General features: G+C 33.7%; 4 protein-coding genes across 5 annotated transcripts in view; 3 read left to right on the top strand and 1 right to left on the bottom strand.

Annotated features, from left to right (window-relative positions):
• LOC135080591 (DNA-directed RNA polymerase III subunit RPC6) overlaps nt 1–21,798 on the top strand; it is a 52,390-nt gene that overhangs the window by 7,916 nt on the left and 22,676 nt on the right. The gene's annotated exons all lie outside the window — the stretch shown is intronic.
• On the top strand, nt 1,071–7,814 carry LOC135080590 (uncharacterized). Of its 2 annotated transcripts, XM_063975261.1 has the most exons (5): nt 1,071–1,349; nt 1,620–2,749; nt 2,904–3,078; nt 4,409–4,516; nt 6,167–7,814. In XM_063975261.1, the coding sequence occupies exons 1-5, from the start codon at nt 1,256–1,258 to the stop codon at nt 7,684–7,686; spliced, it is 3,027 nt and encodes a 1,008-aa protein (XP_063831331.1). In that variant the 5' UTR covers nt 1,071–1,255; the 3' UTR covers nt 7,687–7,814. The 2 variants fall into 2 exon arrangements, with proteins under 2 accessions (XP_063831331.1, XP_063831332.1); XM_063975262.1 differs by lacking the exon at nt 4,409–4,516.
• On the bottom strand, nt 9,439–12,146 carry LOC135080392 (dimethyladenosine transferase 2, mitochondrial). Its single transcript, XM_063975035.1, has 7 exons — nt 11,629–12,146; nt 11,290–11,431; nt 10,704–10,843; nt 10,471–10,620; nt 9,971–10,110; nt 9,727–9,891; nt 9,439–9,618 (listed from the first exon to the last, which is right to left on the bottom strand). Exons 1-7 carry the CDS (start codon nt 12,031–12,033, stop codon nt 9,462–9,464), a joined length of 1,299 nt encoding a protein of 432 aa, XP_063831105.1. The 5' UTR covers nt 12,034–12,146; the 3' UTR covers nt 9,439–9,461.
• LOC135080589 (uncharacterized) lies at nt 14,153–19,800 on the top strand. Its single transcript, XM_063975260.1, has 5 exons — nt 14,153–14,324; nt 16,837–16,944; nt 17,237–17,314; nt 18,608–18,696; nt 19,599–19,800. Exons 1-5 carry the CDS (start codon nt 14,249–14,251, stop codon nt 19,740–19,742), a joined length of 495 nt encoding a protein of 164 aa, XP_063831330.1. The 5' UTR covers nt 14,153–14,248; the 3' UTR covers nt 19,743–19,800.

The raw sequence follows: 21,798 nt of genomic DNA, 5'->3' as shown, positions 1-21,798 counted from the left end.
TGACATAGGTATCATTAAAAATGATAAGTGTAATTACTGGTAAAACGTTTTAGGAAGAAATTACTGTAAAAAATGTGAAAAATGTTTACAATGATCCAATGTCGGAAATCACGAAATAAACACTTACGCGTGGAATCTTATGTCACTTCCAGGGCACCACGTACTACCGCAACCACGCACTACAAAATTTTGCACCAATTCTTGTGATAAAACAATGATTATTTCCTGTAAACAATCTCAAACGAAATTAACTGCTTAATAAACAAAATAGTAAACAACCGCCATGATGGGCCGGATTGGGCCGATGTTGCCACATGGTACCGATTACCCAGGAATTGGGATTGTAATTCCCTGATTCGCCAACACATTAAGCCTAAATGGCCGACAATTTTGTGATTTTTTATTTAACTTAGTTTCAAATATTAATTATTTATTTGTTTAACTTCTGATTTGGTTAGTGAATTGGCTATTTCGAAGAATTTACAAGGAGATTTAAATCAGAAGATAGCAATACTACAGTTCACACTAAAAAGAGAGGTAGGGCCGCAGAGAGCGAGATAGATATAAGTAGGTATTTGACTCAAGTTTTTGTTCCAACTTTGCCCTCCATTTTTATCTTTAGCTTCATGGGCGCAGCCCTGGGAATCTGGGATGTTATAAAAAAATAAATACTACCAATGAAATCAAAATGGAATAATTTTTAGATAAAATGCTACCTCTAAAGCCGGGTGTCCAGCGCGTTTTGCCCTACACAATCAACAAAAACATGTCAACATTGAACAAAATTACCTACAAAAAATGTTGAATGTTGGTTGACATGTTTTTGGAGACCCAAACTAACTACACATCACAACATCAAAAACGTATGTCAAAAACAGATTAGAGACGTTTTTTTTTTCACTTTCGCTACACCGCATCTTGTTCCATTAAAAAAATAGTGGATATCATTATTAGCGTGGTCCGAAAATAGTAGAAATAAGAGTGCTTGCTTAGTCTATCCATTATTTATCATATCAATTCGCAGACTGTCTTTTGTTGTCGATGTGCTGTCGTCTGTCAAACGTGTCAAACTGAAACAGCGAAAATTGACAAATTAACAACAGCTGTCCCAAAAACAAATTATCGGAAATAAACCATTTCCTATCATAATTTAATTCTAGTTGTGGCTGTGGGATCAAGTGATAATATTTCCAATGCATAAAAATATTGTTTCTTAAAACAACACAGCTAATTGTTATACATTTTCAAAAGTACTATGTCGATTCCACCACTCGTTTGCAGCACTCCTCCTCCACCAGAACAATGTGAAGACGACAAAGACCCAGATGATTTTGAGATAAACTATAATCGTGAGTAATTAGCATTAACTTTTTACATCTCTATTTAGGTTTTACCTGCCATCATTACCTGCTAGGTTCTTAGTTCTTACTATGAGTACTTGCTTAATGGTCAGTACTTACTAATGATATTATAGACGTACCTACTTGTTTTTTCTACCATTATTAGACTGATTAGGATCAATGGATTATGAAAAATGTTTATGCTAGCTAATTTTATATACATTATGTTTGTAATTTTAGTCTGATCTGAGTTTCTGTATGAATTCCATCTTTTTACAGTGTCCCAAGAAGATGACAATGCTGATTATGACTATGGAAATTTTTCAAGTTTTAATCATTTTCAATCTTCTACAACTGACTCTTGCCAGGAGATAGATAAAGCACAAATAGTGGACCAAGGAGATACAAGATGTAATGAATCTTCAGATAAAATTCATGTAAATAAAATTATTCCTGAAGAAAATGATAGAGGGGGAGCTTTGGAAGAGGATATTATTGAAGATTTGGATTTGAAAATTGATCATGAACCCTCAGTTGGGACTACAAAACATGAAAGCGAAATTGATGAAAATTTAGTAAAAGATTTACAAAGTGACATTCCAATAAGTAGTGCTACCACTCAGAATGACCTTGAATTAACTAGGTCGAATTTAGAATCTATCACATTAGAAGGTAATGATAAAACTATTGAGAAAGATGTACACACAAAATTAGATGATACGGAGAGTGAAGAGAGTATTAAAGAGTTGGCTGATACAATACCAACAAATTTTAACAATGATACTGTTGAAAATAATGTTACTGCTGCAGTCTCACAAGAAATTGAGAATGATTTTGTACAACAGACCAGTAACAATGACTTGGATGACTTTGAAGATTTTCAGTTTATAAGTTCTGATAACAAACCAGATGATAACATTCTTGTTACTGCTGAAAATCCCTGGGAAAATGAAGATTCACAAAATGATGGCTTTGGGGACTTTACAGCAAACTTTGCAACAAATGATGAATTTTCAGAACCTACTACTCTTGAACAACCTGATGAAAAAGATCATGATTCTGAAGATGATTTTGGGGACTTTGATGAATTTCAATCAGTCAATGAACCCCAAACTAACACCAGTGCCCCTGACAAAACTCTTTGTGAGGAAGTGCCAGTCTTAAATCTTCAGTCTACAGACAGTGAACATCAAATTTTTGAAAGAATTAATGAAGTTATGCATTCAATATTCCAACAAGAAGTTACAGAATCTGATAATATTCTTGATAACAGACTTGAGGGTTCTTTGGGCGAGACATGGGGCTATTTATTAGAAACAGATGTCAGGCAACCATATATTGTTAATTGGAATAACTCATTAGCCCAGAAAACACTTTTAAAGGCTCTATGCATTGACTCCAGAAACATAGTATGTATCATTAAAATATTATTTTTATATGTAGTATCCTTTAATACATATCTTATGTTATATAATTTACTATAAATCTTGTGTGTTATCTTAAATTAATTGGGAAAGGAAAATAACGCATTTCATTTCTAATAATTTACTTATTAAATTACAGCTGTTTGGGCCTAAATGGAGTTCCAGTATGCCCAAATTTGCAGCCAACTTAAGTACAGCACCACTTCAGCCACAAAAACAATCTGGGCAGTCAAATATCAGTGAAACGGCACATCCTGATAAGGCAGCAATGAAGTCTTCGTGGGTTGATCCATTCACATCAGATGGCCAAGAATGTAAGTCCTTTTTTTTATAACTGTACACTAAATAATAAAGCTAATAAATATTAACACTAAAAAGGTACATAGTGTAAAATAAGCTTAATTACATTAAAAGTTCAATGCTGAATCCTTTTCATCAAAAAATATAATTTCATCACTGAAAGCATTAGCAGGCCTGTTCATCTCCGCGAGTTTTCATCGAAAACAAAACACGCACGATGGCCCACCTACAGGATACTATTCGACAAGGCCTCACATACGAGCGAACATTGACTCACGCACGCGTATTCTTGTGTGTGATGGAAGAAAATAAAGAAAATGGTGTACTAAATACTGTGCCGTATTTAACTGCCTAAATAATAATAAAAACACAGAATGTACTTTTTTAAGTTGCCTCAAGACACTGAGAGGTAAATAAGTAGTTAATATTATTCATGATAATTCATGCTAAATCATGTATTTCCTCCGCCATTTTCCGCAGTTTGGCACCTCACGTCACATCATTTTACCGAAGTCAGCCCTATAGCTTCGGCGCAGTGCCGATCACTGACGTTTGTCAACAAAATGGTGCTTGACTCTTGAGACAGACTAAATTACACCATATTGTTAATGACATTGAGCATACATTTTTTTAAATACCTTCGCGAAGTAAAACTTCTGTACGTAGTACTTATTATTATTCTGTGGCATTAGGCCATTTGCAGTTGGGGTGGAAAGCTTGCTATTGTTGCACATCAGTTGAATAATGATTACTGTGAATTTTTCCTGTGTATTTGAATTTTCCCATGTTGTATAAAACTACCATGTTGTACACCAAGATGTTTTACACACATGCTAGTGCCAAATTTAAATAGCACTTGGATTTAAGAGAAGGTAGCAGCATCAAGCCACAACAGCCATTTAGTAAATGTTGGTTTTTAAACAGAAGCATAATTAATATTTTTTTAAATTATATCAGAAGATCTCAGATAATTATAAAGGTTTAAATTTTATGTCTATAAGTTCACTTTAAGTATTTATTAAAACAGAGGATAAAAAAATTATATGAGACTGAATATGAGGAAAATGTTGATGAATAATAAGGAAAGTGACTAAGAATATTGTTCAGATAAACTCAAAAAATATGTGGTATTGTACCAGTATAGGTAACAATGTATTGCATTACGTAAATTTCGCACATGCACATGGCCAAAAGAGTGAATTAGAAATTAAGTTTAATAGCTACTAACCAATGTATTTTTCCAAGGTGCTTCACTTTTACTCACAATTGAAAATATTTTTTGCATGTCTTGCACATGGACAAACTTTTCCAACACATTTACCTGCTGATCCCAAAATCCTATAGTCACCTATGCCGAAGCCCTCCTTCTAGATTTAGAACACCTCATGGCAACTCTAGACCAAATGGCTCACAATCATTCCACTCTCAAGATATCCGAATTATTATCTCATGGTAAGTATCGTAATAATTTAGAAAAAGCAGTCTTTTTCAGTTTACATTTAACTAGTTAGTCTTCAAGAATTATTGAGTGTAAGTCGCAAAATACGCCATAGATGAGCAAAATATTTACTTAATTTTAATGTAATTTAATATCAATGGAATTAATTATACTGTGCCATGACATAGAATGGATGAACAGGGCTGTCTTCCATACATTGAATTGGAAGCCGATCGCAGTCGCGAATCTTGGACTCTCAAAATTATAGGAGCTAGATAAATATAACTACGTTATACCTACTCACAGACTACGTGATAGTTCAATTCTAATAGTGATTATGCTTTTGGCAATAAATAAGTTGGAGGACGCGCGCCTATCAAAGAAACCAGGTTGATGGTGGTGGTGGTGGTGGACTGTAGGTGAACCGCGAACACATACCCATAATACATCTTTAATATCTACTTTCCCGTAATACAGTGTGAGTCACGTTAAAGTGTACATATGAAAATAGATGAAACTAGACCTATTTTTATCGACAAAAAAGAGGTCAAAAATTTTTTGAGATTTTTTTTAAATTTTTTATAGAATTTTTTTTCTTCCAATTACTTATTGTAAAGAAAACGTAATAACTTTTAAACTAAGCGAAATATCCTGATAAAATAAAAACAGTAATAATGCTAAATAACAGGCGATACTAAAAACATACATAAAATACACAAAAAAGGCCAACAAATATTAAAAAATGATACTTTTTGAAAAAAATCTGCTTTTAAATTCGTGTTTTTTTGGTTATTTGATAAATTTCTCCAAAAAATGCCCCTATAACCGGTGGTTTTTATTACTTTGTATTATTCTCTATCGTATTACCTTTGTAAAACCAAAAATCGTATGTCTCTATCCCTATCACAACGTTTGCAATGATCGTTTGAACTAAGCCTCTCCGGGCGCGCCATTCAACGCTTCGTTAACAACGAAACTGAAAATGGCTCTAGATTTGTAATTTTGATACAGACAAGTTAGATTTCAAATAAAAACAAAATATTTCGAAGTAAAATAAGCATTTTAGTTAAAATTAAAATTGTCTCTAACTGTAACGGAGAATAATGTTGTGGCAGGCCTTTGTTCAAACGATCATAGCAAATGTTGTGATAGGGTTAGAAACATGCGATTTTTGGTTTTACAAAGATAATACGATAGAGAATAATACAAAGTAATAAAAACCACCTGTTATAGGGGCATTTTTTGGAGAAATTTATCAAATAACCAAAAAAACACGAATTTTAAAGCAGATTTTTTTCAAAAAGTATCATTTTTTATTATTTGTTGGCATTTTTTGTGTATTTTATGTATGTTTTTAGTATCGCCTGTTATTTGGCATTATTACTGTTTTTATTTTATCAGGATATTCCGCTTAGTTTAAAAGTTATTACGTTTTCTTTACAATAAGTAATTGGAAGAAAAAAAATTCTATAAAAAATTTAAAAAAAATCACAAAAAATTTTTTACCTCTTTTTTGTCGATAAAAATAGGTCTAGTTTCATCTATTTTCATATGTACACTTTAACGTGACTCACACTGTATATTGTTGATAAGTATGCTAAGTAGCATCAGATTCTTGAAATTAAGCTACGAATTATTTTAACCTTCATGTTGTAATGTTTCAGCTTGCAGTAACGAAAACGAAAGTGTTGTCGTGGAACCAGGCCCTACAGATTTGGACGTGTTTGAAGCTTCCATCTCATCAAAACCAGACAAAATATACTCCAATACATTGAGTATCCAACCTATACGACAGATTAATTTACCTGACACACACATATTTACACCTACAGATTCTGAAACACCTAGATCTAAAACTATACATTATGATAATAGATCTGCGCCAGCCGTACTGATGCCGAAAACAGATAACATATCGCCACAAGCACATAATTTGGAAGGTGACAATGACTACTGGGAATTTCAAGATTTCCGAGGTGCATCTCAATGTAAAGATTTACCGGTAACTACAAATGAAAAGCCAATAGACAAAACCAATGATCCAGCATCATCTAAAGATGTAACACAAAAACCGAATTATACCTTAGAAACGCAAGTACTCCAACCTGTGAAAGTGGAACTTATTATGCCTACACTAAATTGGCCTAATCCTGGTGAAGTAAAAGAAACTTTTGACGACTTTACCGATTTTATGTCAAATTCATCTATAAAAAATGATGAAACAGAACAAATGTCGGAAAACATTTTATCTGCTGAGCTTGAAGTATCTAAAAGTACTGATGTAAATAAACATAATGATAACCTAACTTTAGGTACCAGTGATAAGGTAGATGATGATTTTGAAATGTTTCAATCGGCACTGCCACCTCAATCTGGTCTTAGTAATATGGATAAAAGTTTAGTTCACGATAAGATCTTAGTTAGTCATGGAGCAAATAATTTATCAGATTTTGATGTAGTGTTTGCTTCGGCCGAAAAGGACAAAAAGTCTGAGAACATATCACTTCCATATACACGACCAATCGAAAATGCCACCAAAAAAGTAGAAAATGTATCTAGCATGAATGAGCTTATTTTTAGTTCTCAAATAATCCCTCCTGCTTCGGTACCAATATCGAACGTCTTGCAACCTACTATTGCTTCACCAAGTGGAACTAAGCCTAATCAACAAAAAGCTAATCAAATATTGCAACCATTGTCTTTAGAGAGTTATTCCCAGATCAATTGGCCAAATCCAGGAATAGACTTGCAAGATTTATCAAGATTCAATCCTGTTGAATCCCTTCAATCTCTGAAAAGCGAAACAATAAATAGTCAAAGCAAAACTGCCTCTCCGGTTCACAGTCAAAAAGGATTTGCTAATCAAACTTCGGATGACGATATTTGGGGCGAATTTGTTTCTAGTAAACCTAAACAACCGCCTTTACCTAAAAAGGTAACGACGTTTGCCGACGACGACGAGTGGACAGACTTTGTCTCCAGCCCAAGTGTAAATCCGCATAATGGTCTCAACACTATCAGCCTTAACGTCCACACCAATTCAAGCTTGCAAAAATCTTCAAACACAAGCAAATACCAACCAAAAGCTAATGAAATTCCATTAGATATCCCTTCATTAAATTATATAACACCGAAAACAACCAGTCAACCATCATATAACGAGAGGCACTTCCAAAATTTATAACAGTGCTGCAATACTACTTATTATCACATACTTACATAAAACTGTACTTAATTAGCAGTGATTTGTAAATAAGGTGGTGGTGTGAAATTAGAGGTAAACTCACCATTATTTGTGTTTTTTAATTCAAGTCAGTAAAATGAGTTTTGGATAAAAAGAACTCAAAGAAATTCCTCAACTTCATGTTCAGAATCGTAATAAAATGTCATACATAATTATGTACTGACACGAATTAAAAACCAGATATTATGTTAAAGTATTTTTTAAATATTTACATGTAGGTATTATACAAATACATACATACTTTTAGTTGTTACAAAGTCTTCAAAATGTATATAAGATGAATACGCTAGTGCACTTTGCTATAAAACTGTCTACAATTGTATTTATTTTTAGGAAAATAGTGGCATAGTGTGACAGCGATTATTTTATAGTATTTGGTAGAAAGGAAAAGTGGCTCGTGAGATTAACTGTTTGTTGATAATAGTTCATGTATAGAACAATATTCGAATTTACATTGTCTCATTGTTTGTTATAATATTATATTAGTAAATAGGGAGTCCAATTAATTTTATTGCCTAATAATACATTTCCATTAGGATTAGTAAAGCAGTTCCAACGTATTTTAATTCTATAAAGCAATATTGTTATATCAAATCAACTGAATAAGACATAAATTGTACAATATACGTATATGCTACTGTTAATAATATAGATTGTACGACTTATTTAAAATAGGCTTACTTACTTATAATAATTTGTATTTGTAAATTGTTAAATTTTGTTTTTAATAATTTTGTGTTAGTGATCAGTATTTTATTGTATTATTGAATATATTGGTATTATTTCGTTTCATTGAAACAAAAGTATTTTATTTAAAATACACTGGTCATCACAAAAATCGGCCCACCTAAGTTTTACAGGAAAACTCGTTTCTACTGACACAAATCATGGTGCCCCAATAATATTGGTGTTATTTGAAAGCCCAATAAATATCCTTAAAGAAAACACATTTAATTTCTTAATAAACGATTAACAAACATAATTATACAAAAAAATTGAATTTGAAAAAAGACCTCACTTTGGGCTCCCCTCTGGGATCAATTAAACCAATTTTCATGGTTATAAAACCAAATAATGATCTCACGTGTCCTCTTTAACAGATGGATAGCGATTAATCCCAACTTAACAGTTTTATAGCCATAAAAGTTGGCTCAAGCGTAACTACCTATTTTTTGAAGAAGTGACTGGATTCTTTTACAGACACATTTTTGGGGTAAAAACCTTTCCTTTAATTAAATGAAGTTTAGAACTGGGCTTTTAAATGGTGCCAATATTGGTGGGAAGTGGGGATGCATACGTTTGAAAGTGCTTGTCGCGGGAGGGTCGATTTTTGTGATGACCAGTGTACAATAATATCTATTGCATTTATTATAGCATAGATAGTAATAATGTCATAAAAAAATTGCAGACGTCACATGTGCTTGTGCATAATGCTTTAAATCACTCGAACTATAACAAGGGTCATCTAGTCGATTTTAGGATGAAAAGAAGCCTCAAGGTCTCAAATCACAAATCAGAGAAGACAAGATTTAAGATCTTGTCTATAATACGTATAGAAAAAAATCACTTACAAATACATACGTCTGTTTATTTAAAAGGTGTTATGCGGAAATTAAAAATACATAAAGCCTCTAGCTGTTATAAAATAAACCTAATCCTAACAGGATAGGAGGAACAAATAATTTCATAAAGTAGGTAAATTAAATCATAATTTATTAAGTTTCAACCTCTGCATCTGAATGTTCTATATCATCAATGTGAGTACCAATATTATCTTTATCTTCACCATCCAGGTCTAAGACGAATTTCGGTAAATTATTTTCCATTGTGACTTTAAATGGGCACTGTTCAAATTCTGGCCAAGACACAAATCTGCAATATAAATAATACATACAATGAAACATCTCGTTTTTCAACAAACTCGTCTAAAACGAGATAGAGAAAAAAAAATAACAACAGTTTTAACAAGTAACTACATACTTTTTAAAAACTGTTATCTTCTGCTTGAGATTGAGGTCGCCAAATTCCGTAAATATAGTCATGTGGGGAAGTTCAGCATCGTCTTTTCCTGGTGCAATCTTTTTATTGGTGTCTGGTGGGTCTTGTCCTGTGATTAGCCACACCCCACAGCCAGGGATCCACTGCCTAAAAAGTCGACATTAACCTTTAACTGTTTCTCGTTAGTTAAAAAGTATTGCTTAATATTTCTTTAAAAAATACTTACTCTAACATTGGGATAACCCTCGTTGACTTCGAAAACATATGTGGCTTAAAGAAGTACCATAGCAGAGGTAGATATTCCGAAGGGCATGGCAATTCCTTTTTCTGCGTGATATTAACAAGATATAAATTGCATTCGTCCAGCTAAAAACAAATAATTTACAATAAATTAAAATACTAGTGAATGAACAAGAGACTTTGCTTCACACCCGAATTTTAATAAATATACTGCCATTATAAAATATATCTTACTTCCTACTAACATTATAAATGCGAAAGTTTGTAAGGATGTATGTTTGTTACTCTTTCATGCAACAGCTACTGAACGGATTTTGATGAAACTTTACAGTATTGTTTATACATCAGAATAACATACACATAGGCTATAATGATAATGATCTGTGACAAATTTTATTTCACACGGGCAAAGTCGTGGGTAGTAATCGGTGGGATTAAGTAAATAGGAGATTTATATGGTTTTAAATTACCATGCAATTTTCTTACCACTGAACTTTTTTTGCTGCTTGGAGGAAAGGCCCATGGCAAAAAGTGAACTTTGGGGACTGTGGTCAACACTTTGTAGTCAAAGAACAGTTGAAACAGTGCAGGCACTGACTTGTGCTTGCTAAACTGGATTTGATTGTCTGTAAGAAACTAGAAGATATTTAACATGAGTATAAAGTTTTGTAGGTATGCTAAGAAATATGTATAAATAAATGATTAAATTATTAAAATACCTGGTAATGGTGCCCAGGCATTGTTATGAAGAGATCTGGCCTCCCTAGTTGATTAGTTGTTGTATGAAATATTATATTATTCAAAAGATGCTTAATAAAGGTCAATCCAGGCATTGATCCAATTATTTTCACAGTTCTACCTGTAAAAAAATAAATAAGTACCTAAGTAAACATGTTTTGGAAATATTGTAGTAGGTATCTTGATAGGGTAAACTTCCAGTCATTGGATACTTATGGTCCATGTAGTAAAGTTATTGTTAAAATTTAAATTTTTGTTTATTTAAAATAGCTAGTGTTTCTATTATAACAACGAATATCAACAAAGATCTTCATCTCCTTCAAAATTTGCATTTGAAGTAATATTCACAAAAGAAGTTCAAGGGGCGTTTTATCCAATGACTGGAATTTTACCTCATAAAAACTCTTTTTATTAGTATCTGGCAGGCTAAGCAATTATTACTTTAATTAACATTTCTGGAGTTCAGTTAGTATTGTCTCATAGATTTAATAATAATTTTATTGAACATAGGATTGTGAATAATTTATTTTTGATATTGTTGTTTTAAAAATTAAAAAAGATACTCACTGCTATCATTAGTAGAGAGACTTCCTAATAATTCTTGTATCCTATTCCCATTGTCTATTTTATCTTTAAATGCTAGTTTCCACATTCCAAAAAAATCTGCAACTTTGTAAGTCACTCGGCCAGGATGTTTACCTAGTAGACTCTGAACACAAACACATATTAAATTATTTTAAAATGAATATTTAAACTAGAATAACATATTGTTAACTTCAGTGATAGCTAGGTAAAACAGAAATAGTTTGATCTTAAAGATACTAATGGTCTGATGTTGATTTGGTGTATCTTAATAGGTATTATAGGTTTGGCAATAGCAGAATAATAAATTAACATTATACTCACACTAAGATGAGAAGAAAAATGATTAGATGTTTCATACATATAAATATGATTATTCAATTGATGAAGCAGCTCTTCACTCAAGAATCCGAGCCCCGGATTAACTTCAATAACTGTTGATGCATCGTTTATATGTTTAGACACAGTAGTAGCGATATGTTTCGCAGTCTGTATGTTTATCAAATACATGCTTTCTGGTGTTTTATATTTTCTTAGCAAAAAATTAGGTAGTTTATCTTTAACATTACAATATTCCGCTGAGTTTTCTAAGTAATTAGTAACATCACTTGCCAGTTTGAGGTCTTTTTCATTGGTTTTTTCAGTTAGTTTATGTCGTAATCTTACACTACAATTTTGAATACTTATTCTAATTATTACATTATTTTTAAAAAATTGTCTAGTAATCATTTTCAGTGTATATAATGAATGAAATGCGGCTAAAATTAAATAAAATGTGCTCGACTTGTACCATTTGATAATGGTAAACAAACAAACGTCAACAAGACAGCTGTCATTGTCAGTAATGTCAGTCAGTCAAATTGGGTCCGATTTCTTCCTGCGCTTGATGATAAATTGAATAAATAAGTGCAGAGAGGGAGAAGAGACTTAATTTTAATAAAAATCCTACACTGTTACCTAAAAACATAAATTAAAATATGTGTCTGAAATCAGTACTTCCATTAATTTGGTAGCTACACGCTCCGATTTCAACCAAACTTCCTATGAAAAATGTGTCACCGGCAATGTTTATAATTCAGGTATAAAATACCTAGGTAATGTATAGAATGTCTGGTGCGTCTAGGCAATGTATGAAATCACATTATTATTTTCCATTACATTTTTATATTAATTTCCAGTAAGTACTCATTAACAACTTAAAACTTTTCTAGGTTTCTGCCTGGCCAGTCATCTTCTCTTCTTTTCTTGCTATTGTCTTTTACATACATTGCCGGCTGCGCATCCGGTATTGTATAATTATGTATACCATACTTAGTCAAAGTATAAAATGAATTATATTTTATATTACCCGAACGTTTTAGGCATTTTATACATTGCCTAGGTATTGTATAGAATGCCAGATTATACATATTTCCTGTAACATTATACATAAATACCAGCCCCCCTAGACAAAATACACTTTTTGATCGAATCGAAAATCGAGTCCGTCAAAACTCCATACAAAAAGAGGGCTTTTCGACCACTTTTCGCCTGGTTTGCGATTATAATTTGCAATGGTCTAGTCTAGACCCACAGTGTGCTTTTTTACCTTAACCATCGTTTTAACGCTCACCAGTTGGCGCCACTGTAGAGTAAGGTCTTGACTCTTGACGCCAACGTGCTGCCGCTGTAGCGGTACCTAGTAGCGCCAAGTATAAAAACGATAGCTCTCATAACTTTAAAATTTTAGTTCTCTGTAGTTAGTATGTAAAAAGGCGCGCGCGCGCACGGGTGACTTTTTGTCACCGTGATGAAGCTTTCTCTTTTACACTTTAAGAGTAGGCGCACACCGTTGATTTTTAGTTGGCCGATAGTTGTGCCCGATTTTAAATTGTATGAAGAATCGGTCAAATCGAATCGGCGTAGTGTGCGCACTCCCATACATGCCCATACTGATCAACTGCCCGACTAAACTATCGGCCGACGAAAAATCAACTGTGTGCGCCTACTCTTATTAGAAGAGGAAAAGAGAAACAACATGGTACTTATTCTTATTTATCTTTAGAAAGACATACCTACTTACTGTCACGGCGCGGTGGCAAAAGTCCCCCGTGCGCGCAGACTCAACTGGATATACTGGCTGGATAGCTCACAGGACAAATATACAAAATATAATATTTTTACAAAAAACGCAAATAAACATAGAGGGAACAAAGTATTTTTACACGATATGTTCAAACTACACAACCATGATGTCATAGGCCATAGCTAAGCAGTCATCATCAACAGCTAGCCTCAACTTGTAAACGGGCAATGAAGCAATTTAACCAATATTAAAACAGGAAGAATACAAATCTTCATTTGCTAAAAATGATTTCCTTATGGGACTCTTACGGAAACCATAAGGAAATAAATGTGATATGGATGGGTGTTAATAGGAGCTCGTCGTGCTTTGAATAAAATAGGTAGCTTTGTTTGGGGATTTAAATCTAAATTATGCGAAGCGTTATCGTTATACTGTATACAGCTAATAAGTTATATTTCCTACTTAATGTTGTTTGGAATTAGAAACTATAAAAGTAGCTTTTTCCGCTCTAGGTCAGCGTTATTCCATGTTAGAAGAATGTAAGGTACTAACTACTTACCTACTAAAAAAATATTTGGAAAACATTATAGAAATCACTTATCTCATTCAAACAAAATTCATGAAACTGCGACAATCGATGTTAAAAATGATAAAAAATGTTTAAGATCGGTAAGATATTAATTTATTGTGAAAAATCGTGTCTTAATCACACGTCACTCGGTGTCGATGCAGGTAGGTATGTTTATTTTAAGTAGTTGAAGTCACTTGTATGTAATCACAATCGATAATCACGGTAGGCGTTGCCTACGCGCCTTTTAATTAGTCTTATAAAGTTTCTTGAAGTCCTTTATCTTTTATTGCCAATAAAGAAATTAACAAATGTTTTCAATTAATCTCGTTTTGTGTGTGATTTTGTTAACCGGCCACATCTCGGCAGTAGTTTTCCAAGATTGTGGTAAGTTTTTGGTCAATTTATCAAGTTGGTTGAAGTGCATTGAAAGTCATTCACTAAAATATCTATTAATATCCACTGTTGTCTAACACTGTGGATTTGATATTGGGATTATAGGTAGTATGATAAAACAGAGCTGAAGACAACTGACTGTTTACTCCCATAAAATGTATTTTTAGACTAGAACTGCCCCCTCCATTCACTTAGGTGGACTTAGACGGACCCTATGATCCTATAATTTTGTAAGTAGCTACGATCAGGTACGACTGTGTGCGGGCTGGAATATGACCACATAACGATCGATGACGACTATAATTAAAAAAAAAAAGCTATTTGATTCTAAAGGCAGGTGCCCTTCCTTCAAGTTACCTTATTTGCTGACATTACGTCAAAACTCAAAAGATGCTACGTAAGGTCTAGTCATTACACTCATTACTAATCTAAGAACTTCCTTTATCTTTACGAATATTGACAATAAGTACTGTTAGATTGTTAGCACTGATTTTCTTTTATTTTGATTGCCGTCATAATGGTTGATAACAGCAAATTAGGGCAGAAATGCTGGTTTTGCACAACTTTATTCATTAGTTACACCATTTTGGCTACTTTAAATAAGCATTATGAAATTACAAAATTACAGTATTTTCAAAGTGTATTTTTATAATAATCTCGAGGCTTAACTATTCATGAAATAATTTTAATGTTATAGTATTTTGATAGTAAAATCAACCTTATGTAACTAAGTGACCAAAAAAGGTAAGACAAGACAGTGGCCAAAAAGGGGTATCTTTACCCTAAATTAAAATACCTATGTTTCTTTGTATGGTTTATAATATCTAGTTAATCTTGGGTTTTTTATACATTTTAATGATTGTACATAGGTAGGTACTTGAACATCTACGTAATTAAACAGGTCATAATCCAAGATATAGGTAGGTATGTAAGTACCTACCTACAATTTTTATATCCATAAATGTAAGGTGCATCATTCTTTAAAAATATAATGTATAGCTAACCTGTTAAATGTAATCCGATCCTATCCTACTCGTAGTCATACATTCTAAAACAAATCTTGGACTTAGACGGCTGTCAACGAACCCGAGTCCCGAACTCAAGGCCGAGCTTCCAGGGGTTAAGTAAGTGCACATGGTACAGCAGACCCTTAAGCGTACTTCAGAGTCCCAGATTAAAAAGCCTGGAACTAAATCAATAATTAGAAGTAGATTGCGCAAGGAGTCATTTGTTGGCTATAAGGCTCTGGTATTACATAGGCTGTTCAAAATAAATAACGACTTTTCTTACTAACTAGGTCATTTAACAGGATATTAAAGAAATGGCAAGAACTTAAATCATAAATTCATAATCATAATTATTTATTGCATTTTGTTTTTTTTTAGTAACATTATTTTGAAAATGAAAATGAAAATACTTTTATTAAATAAACACTTTACAATTACAAGATATGTGCCGCTCTCGTATAAGGTTAACCTGTGTAACGAGAGTCAGGCTCCTCCTCAAAAAAACATAAGACTAAAATTTAGTGTTTAGATTAAATTTTATCTTTTAATTTAAAAAATAATTTAAATAGAAAAACAAAACAAAAATGTGTGTGTGATAGTGTGAGTGTGATTTTGTGTGTAAGTGAATAAGTGTGCTAAGAGAAACTAGTTATTGTCTGGATTAACTTTTCTAAAGTGTCGTACGTATATTGTTCCATCCATTTTATAATAAGTTTTTTAAACGTTACCGAAACAAGTTGTGTGATGTCTTTACTTGTTGCAAGTATTTTGTTGTACAGTCTAGGGGCCATGTGTGAAAAATGCCGTTTCATGAGTCCTGAGTGTGTTATGGGAATAGTGAACCTAGGGACTCTCCTTTTGTCTAATGTTGTATGTGGGACTATTTTGTTGTGGAATCTACATAAGGTTAATAGTATGTATAATTTACGGACTGGGAGAACCCTAGCTTGCTGATACAGATGCTCTGTTGGGAACCGATAAGGAAGACCTAGTGCAACTTTGAGAACGGCTCTTTGAGCTCTTTCCAGCAGAATCATATGAGTCTTCGCCGCGTTACCCCAAACACATAGACAGTAAGTAAGGATGCATTGACAAAGAGCTTTGTAAGTTGAGACAAGAAGATCGTGATCTGCTGCAATACGTAACTGTCTGAATGCAAATATGAGTTTGCGCGCCTTAGCGGAGACTACATTTAGATGTTGCTTCCATTGGAGGTTGTCATCGACAGTGACACCCAGATATTTGATTGTCTGAATGCGGGAGAGAGTAGGACAATGACAGGGTGATTGTATGTTCTGGTTGCAGGGGAATGTGTGTAACGTTAGGCATAAATTGTTGTCTGGACTTTTGGCTTTTGTCTTGCTAAAACAGAGGAATTTGGTTTTTTGGGAGTTAATTGTTAGAAGATTGTGCTCTAACCATGCTGTTATATGACTTAGTCCTGTTTCTGCTATTTTAGTTTTTTTTATATCATCACTTGGCAAAATATTTTTCAGGATCGGCATACGAGCTGACGTCGGTCGACATAGAAGGATGTGAGCTGATGCCGCCTTGCTTTGTAACTCTGGGTGAAACAGTCCCTGTCAGTATAGAATTTTTTGCTGGTACGTACAATTTTTTTTCGTCAGGAAAATACATGAATTTGTATACCCACCAGTCACGGGACAGCTAGTGGGGTTATACGTGGGGTTCTAGGGCAGGGCATACCCCACTATAACCTGATTACCTGACGGACTCCCACTCCACTCATTCCCTTTACTATTTTCTAGTTACTTATTTATTTATTTAATGGGTTAACAACATGAAATACAGTACAAACACAAGTGCTAAATAAATAATGTTGTGATGGTAGGTATTTAAGTTCAAAATTATGCTAAAGTATTATTTTTATTTCAGACTTCATGTCAAGAAAGTTGGATCAAGATGTGCTGATAAACATCAACTATGTCAACTTAAGACCAGAAGTTACTCCAGGTAAGTAAACAAAATACCTATGTTAATTGTTTTCTTTGTTTTATTTTTTTATACTTTTTGCACATAATATACTCTTAGTACAGTGGCGGACTAAATGCCAGGTGGCATTCTCTGCCAGCCAACCACAGGTCAATTAGAGAGACTGTCAATTACTCTTTGTGTAGGGTAAGAGTAAGAGTTTTAAAGCTTCTGAGATCGTCGTTAGCGTTAGACTCCCGGCAAGAGCGCAAGCACCTAGCCTAGAGTCGTATACTTCTTACCTTAAGTTTTTTTTAATAATATTCATTAAATATTATAAATTATCAATTTATTCATCATCGCCTAAACCTTTCAATATTTTAATACCTTGTTAGGAAGAACATAGTCATGGTCATACGATTGCGTATTTGATTTGTTATTCGATTTTACGATTGATTTGCAATTGTAATCGTCGAATACATTTTAAATTCATTTCACCTATGTATACCTACTTACTTTACCTACAGAGAGGTATCACACTGCGTCAACTCCTCATCCGCTGCTTAGTCATAAAAATAATACAATAACGTAGTTACGAACTAAGTAACACGTAGGTACGTCGTCGTACATACTTGATCAGATAAAACTGCTTTTTTAGTTACAACACGTGTTTTATTGTCTACCTCGTGGCTTACATTACTTATTCTTATTGTGGCTGGCCCCGGCGAACTAAGTAGTACTCACCCTTTTTTATTAACCTGGCTAACCTTGATGTCTGGTTGTGTAGATAGTTATGCTGATGCTATCGGTTCGGGACATTCCACGTCAACAGATTACTTACTTAGTTAAAATTCAATCTAAGCACTTTAGACACTTCAAACAAAGCCACGGTAATTCGTAGCGAGGCTTTCTGTTGTACAAATTGATTTCAACAGCTAGTTAAATAAAATCGTTGAATAAAATTAACGAATTACAAGTAGGTACAGAGTACAGACGACAGAACAAGCACAAGCGACATGCTTCAGCTATCCACCGAGAGCCTCACGACCGTTCCTTTTGACCTCAGATCATCTATGATCTGAGCTTTTGACACGATTTCGTGGCAAAAGGAACTAGAAGAATTTCTGAAGCATGGCATGATGGGAGCTCTAGTGGTAATGTGTAATGTGTAATGTCCACACATGACACACGCAACTTCCACAAGGGTGGTGACCATCGCATTGTCCACATTAACAATAGTATTTAGGCTATAGACATTATTAAGAATTTGTATTTTAGGTAAAATATTTCTAGCTAGTATTAAAAGTATTAATTCGTTTTTGTTATGTCTTCCAGAGCAATGTGAAACGGTAGTTTGCCCTGTGGTGCCCAACACTATATCTTCTTTGACTAGCAAAATGTCGGTACCCCAGAACATGGCATTGGTAAGTGTTATTTACAAGTAAATAAATAAATACCTGCTTACTTATCTAGCATGCATGGGGGATAAAGTCAAGTACCTAATACGCATTAGTTTATATTTTTACTTGTAAGTAAGTGGCAGTATGGGGACGCACTACGGATTAAATACTTAAAAGATTAAAATAAAAACAGCTTGATAGATTTCTTACATATGCTTTCATATTATTACAAATGCATTGTTTGAGTCCATTCCGTATCTAATAAGAAGGTAGGTATTAATTAATATCGGAGAAGATTAATATTTACTTATCAAAAAGTAATAAGCTTAGGTAATTTCGACATCAACCAATCACCAAAGCGAGTGTATTTTCCAAAACCTAGGCAGATATTGTGCCAGCCAAATGCCAATTTTTCTATAATAACGAATACCGAGGAGAATGGAATGTGAATAAGAAAAAGAATGTGAATATTATCAAATTCGCATTAGAGGAGGTCAATTTTATTTTGTTAATGAAAAGTCAAAGAAGTTTTATCTTATTCATATTATGGACGAGATCAGTTCCAGTCACCCTGTAGCACTGCACGCTGACTTTTGCACATGACGCGACTAGGCAGGGAAATGAACAGCAGGAAAAATCTGAATAGGATTATTTCTATGATAGGTAGGTATCGCATATAGACATACTCTCTAATCTGTGATCGCATAGAAGATCACAGTGTCACAGACGTCATGTCACGTCACCCCGTTATCAGATTAGATTATTTTTTTAATTCGAAATTACCTACCAAGTAATTGTTTATTGCATACTATTCTATTTATAGTAGATACCTACATTAAGGACAATAGAGTTGGTACAAAGTTCGTTTTGTGACGAAGATTTGTCCGAAATAGATACAATTAATATCTTTTTTGTTTTAATTACAGAACCAGCGAGGCTATTTGCAGTGGCGAGTGTACAATGAGAGCGGTCAACGAGTGCTGTGCTACTCTGTGCTGGTGCAAACACAGAGCCCGTTGCAGAAACTTCTGAGACGATTTGGACTACTGCGGAGGAAAAGACATGCATAGTTAAAAAATTGGTAATTTACAGGGTGATTTTGTAAAATTAATAAACCCGCGAATTACATTTTAAAATTTTATTTTCGCGAAAATTACCGCTATTAAGAATTATTAAGATAAAGTTGTATTGTTAAATTGTTCTATAGAGCTTAAAAAAACTGGATACTGATAACAAAATCACCCTGTATATCATAGAAACTGCTGCTGATAACCTTAGATTAATTAAAGCCCTGGTAAAAATAGTACCTATCTATCTGGTCTACTGCTGTGACTTAAAAATATTTTCTAGTCTATAAAGTATTATTTTGTATTATTAACTGTAAAACCATTTTGAAATAAAATTTACTTTACCGTATTTTTTTTTTAAATTGTCATGCCTTAGCCATCTTTAGTTCATTAAAAAATAAAAGTTTGAAAATACAAATTTCAGTTGGCGGATCTTAATAATCTCGATGCGTGCGTGAGGGGAGTGCGTCAATGATAAAAATACATGACTCATATAAATCACAGCCGTTATCTTTTACTTACTAAGGGAATAGGCACTATTAAACTAAGTCCGATATTCGTCAATCAGCGACAAATTTGATTGAAATTAATACAGTGAATCATCACATATGACACGCATTTAATATTTAAACTGCACAAGATGCCACAATATTTACCTTAATGTCTCATCCCAACTAATATTATAAATGCGAAAGTAACTCTGTCTGTCTGTCTGTCTGTCTGTTACGCTTTCCCGCTTAAACCTCGCAACCGATTTTGATGAAATTTGGCATAGAGATAGTTTGAGTCCCGGGAAAGAACATAGGATAGTTTTTATCCCGGTTTTTGAAACAGGGACGCGCGCGATAAAGTTTTTCTGTGACAGACAAAATTCCACGCGGGCGAAGCCGCGGGCGGAAAGCTAGTAAGTTCATAACTTATCGTCCGTAAAAAAGTGTTATTTTCTATGCCTTATCATAATAAATCGGTATTTCGACAACACCCGATTATTATTGTTTCTATTTTTATGGCAATACCAATTCTCGGCTCGAATTTATCATATTTAATACGAAGTAAGTAACTAACATGAATGACATCATATTGATACCACAGAGTTAATTAACTAAAATTTCCAGCCATTTTTTATAAACACAGAACATCGGTAATAATAAATCTTCCTGCATGCCGGGGCTTCGCCCGCGTGATTTTCGTTCTGTCACAAAAAGTTAATTTAATAGCCACTCACAAATTGTGCTTTCTATTGGTAAATATACGAAGTACCTATTTTATGTGCAATAAATGAATAAATAAATAAATATAAATATCCGAATCGGTTCAGTAGATCCAGAGATTACCTCCTATACAACCTCACAAACTTTACAGGCTCTTTCTAATTCGCTAGACGACACTAATTAGTGTGAAAAATACTGTGATAGTAGCTTATGGGGATTATGGGTAGGTAATATTTTTCCTGTGGTTGCAAAGTTCTTAAAAGAAGGTTCGTACATGGTGCCCTATGTTTTCAAGTCTATTTAAATATTTATGTCTACTATAAACAATACTAATTCCTTAAGGTTTGTAAGTAAAGACCAAAATCCACATTCAGAAAAACTTGAACTGACGACGAGTCTCCAGTCCCCTATGCCCTCAGATCATAGAATTCTATGATCTGAGCCTATGCCAGTCCCAGTACTCCCAGACGCGAAACTTTAGAAAAGTTTCACATACTTAATTTCTAAATTATCCGTAGCTTTTGAACCTGGGACTGTCTGGAATTCATTGAATTCACCTCTACTACACCATCAGGCAGGTCGTCAAATAACATAAACTATTTGTACATACAAAACCAATAAAAAATATAATTTAATTCTATACAAATACAGAACGAAGAACGAACTACTATACCGAGGAGGTCCCGGGTTCGATTCCCGGCCGGGCAGAAATTGAAATGATGAATTTTCATTTCTGTGACGGGTCTGGGTATTTATATCTGTTGTCTTGTACCCATAGTACAAGCTTTGCTTAGTTTGGGACTAGAGGCGCAGTGTAAAATGTCAAAAAAAAACACTATAAAAAACCC

This window comes from Ostrinia nubilalis, chromosome 18 (assembly GCF_963855985.1).
Source record: "Ostrinia nubilalis chromosome 18, ilOstNubi1.1, whole genome shotgun sequence".
Taxonomy (NCBI): Eukaryota; Metazoa; Arthropoda; class Insecta; order Lepidoptera; family Crambidae; genus Ostrinia; species Ostrinia nubilalis.
The sequence above is the reverse complement of the archived record's forward strand: the minus strand, read 5'-3'. Positions and strand labels throughout refer to the sequence as shown.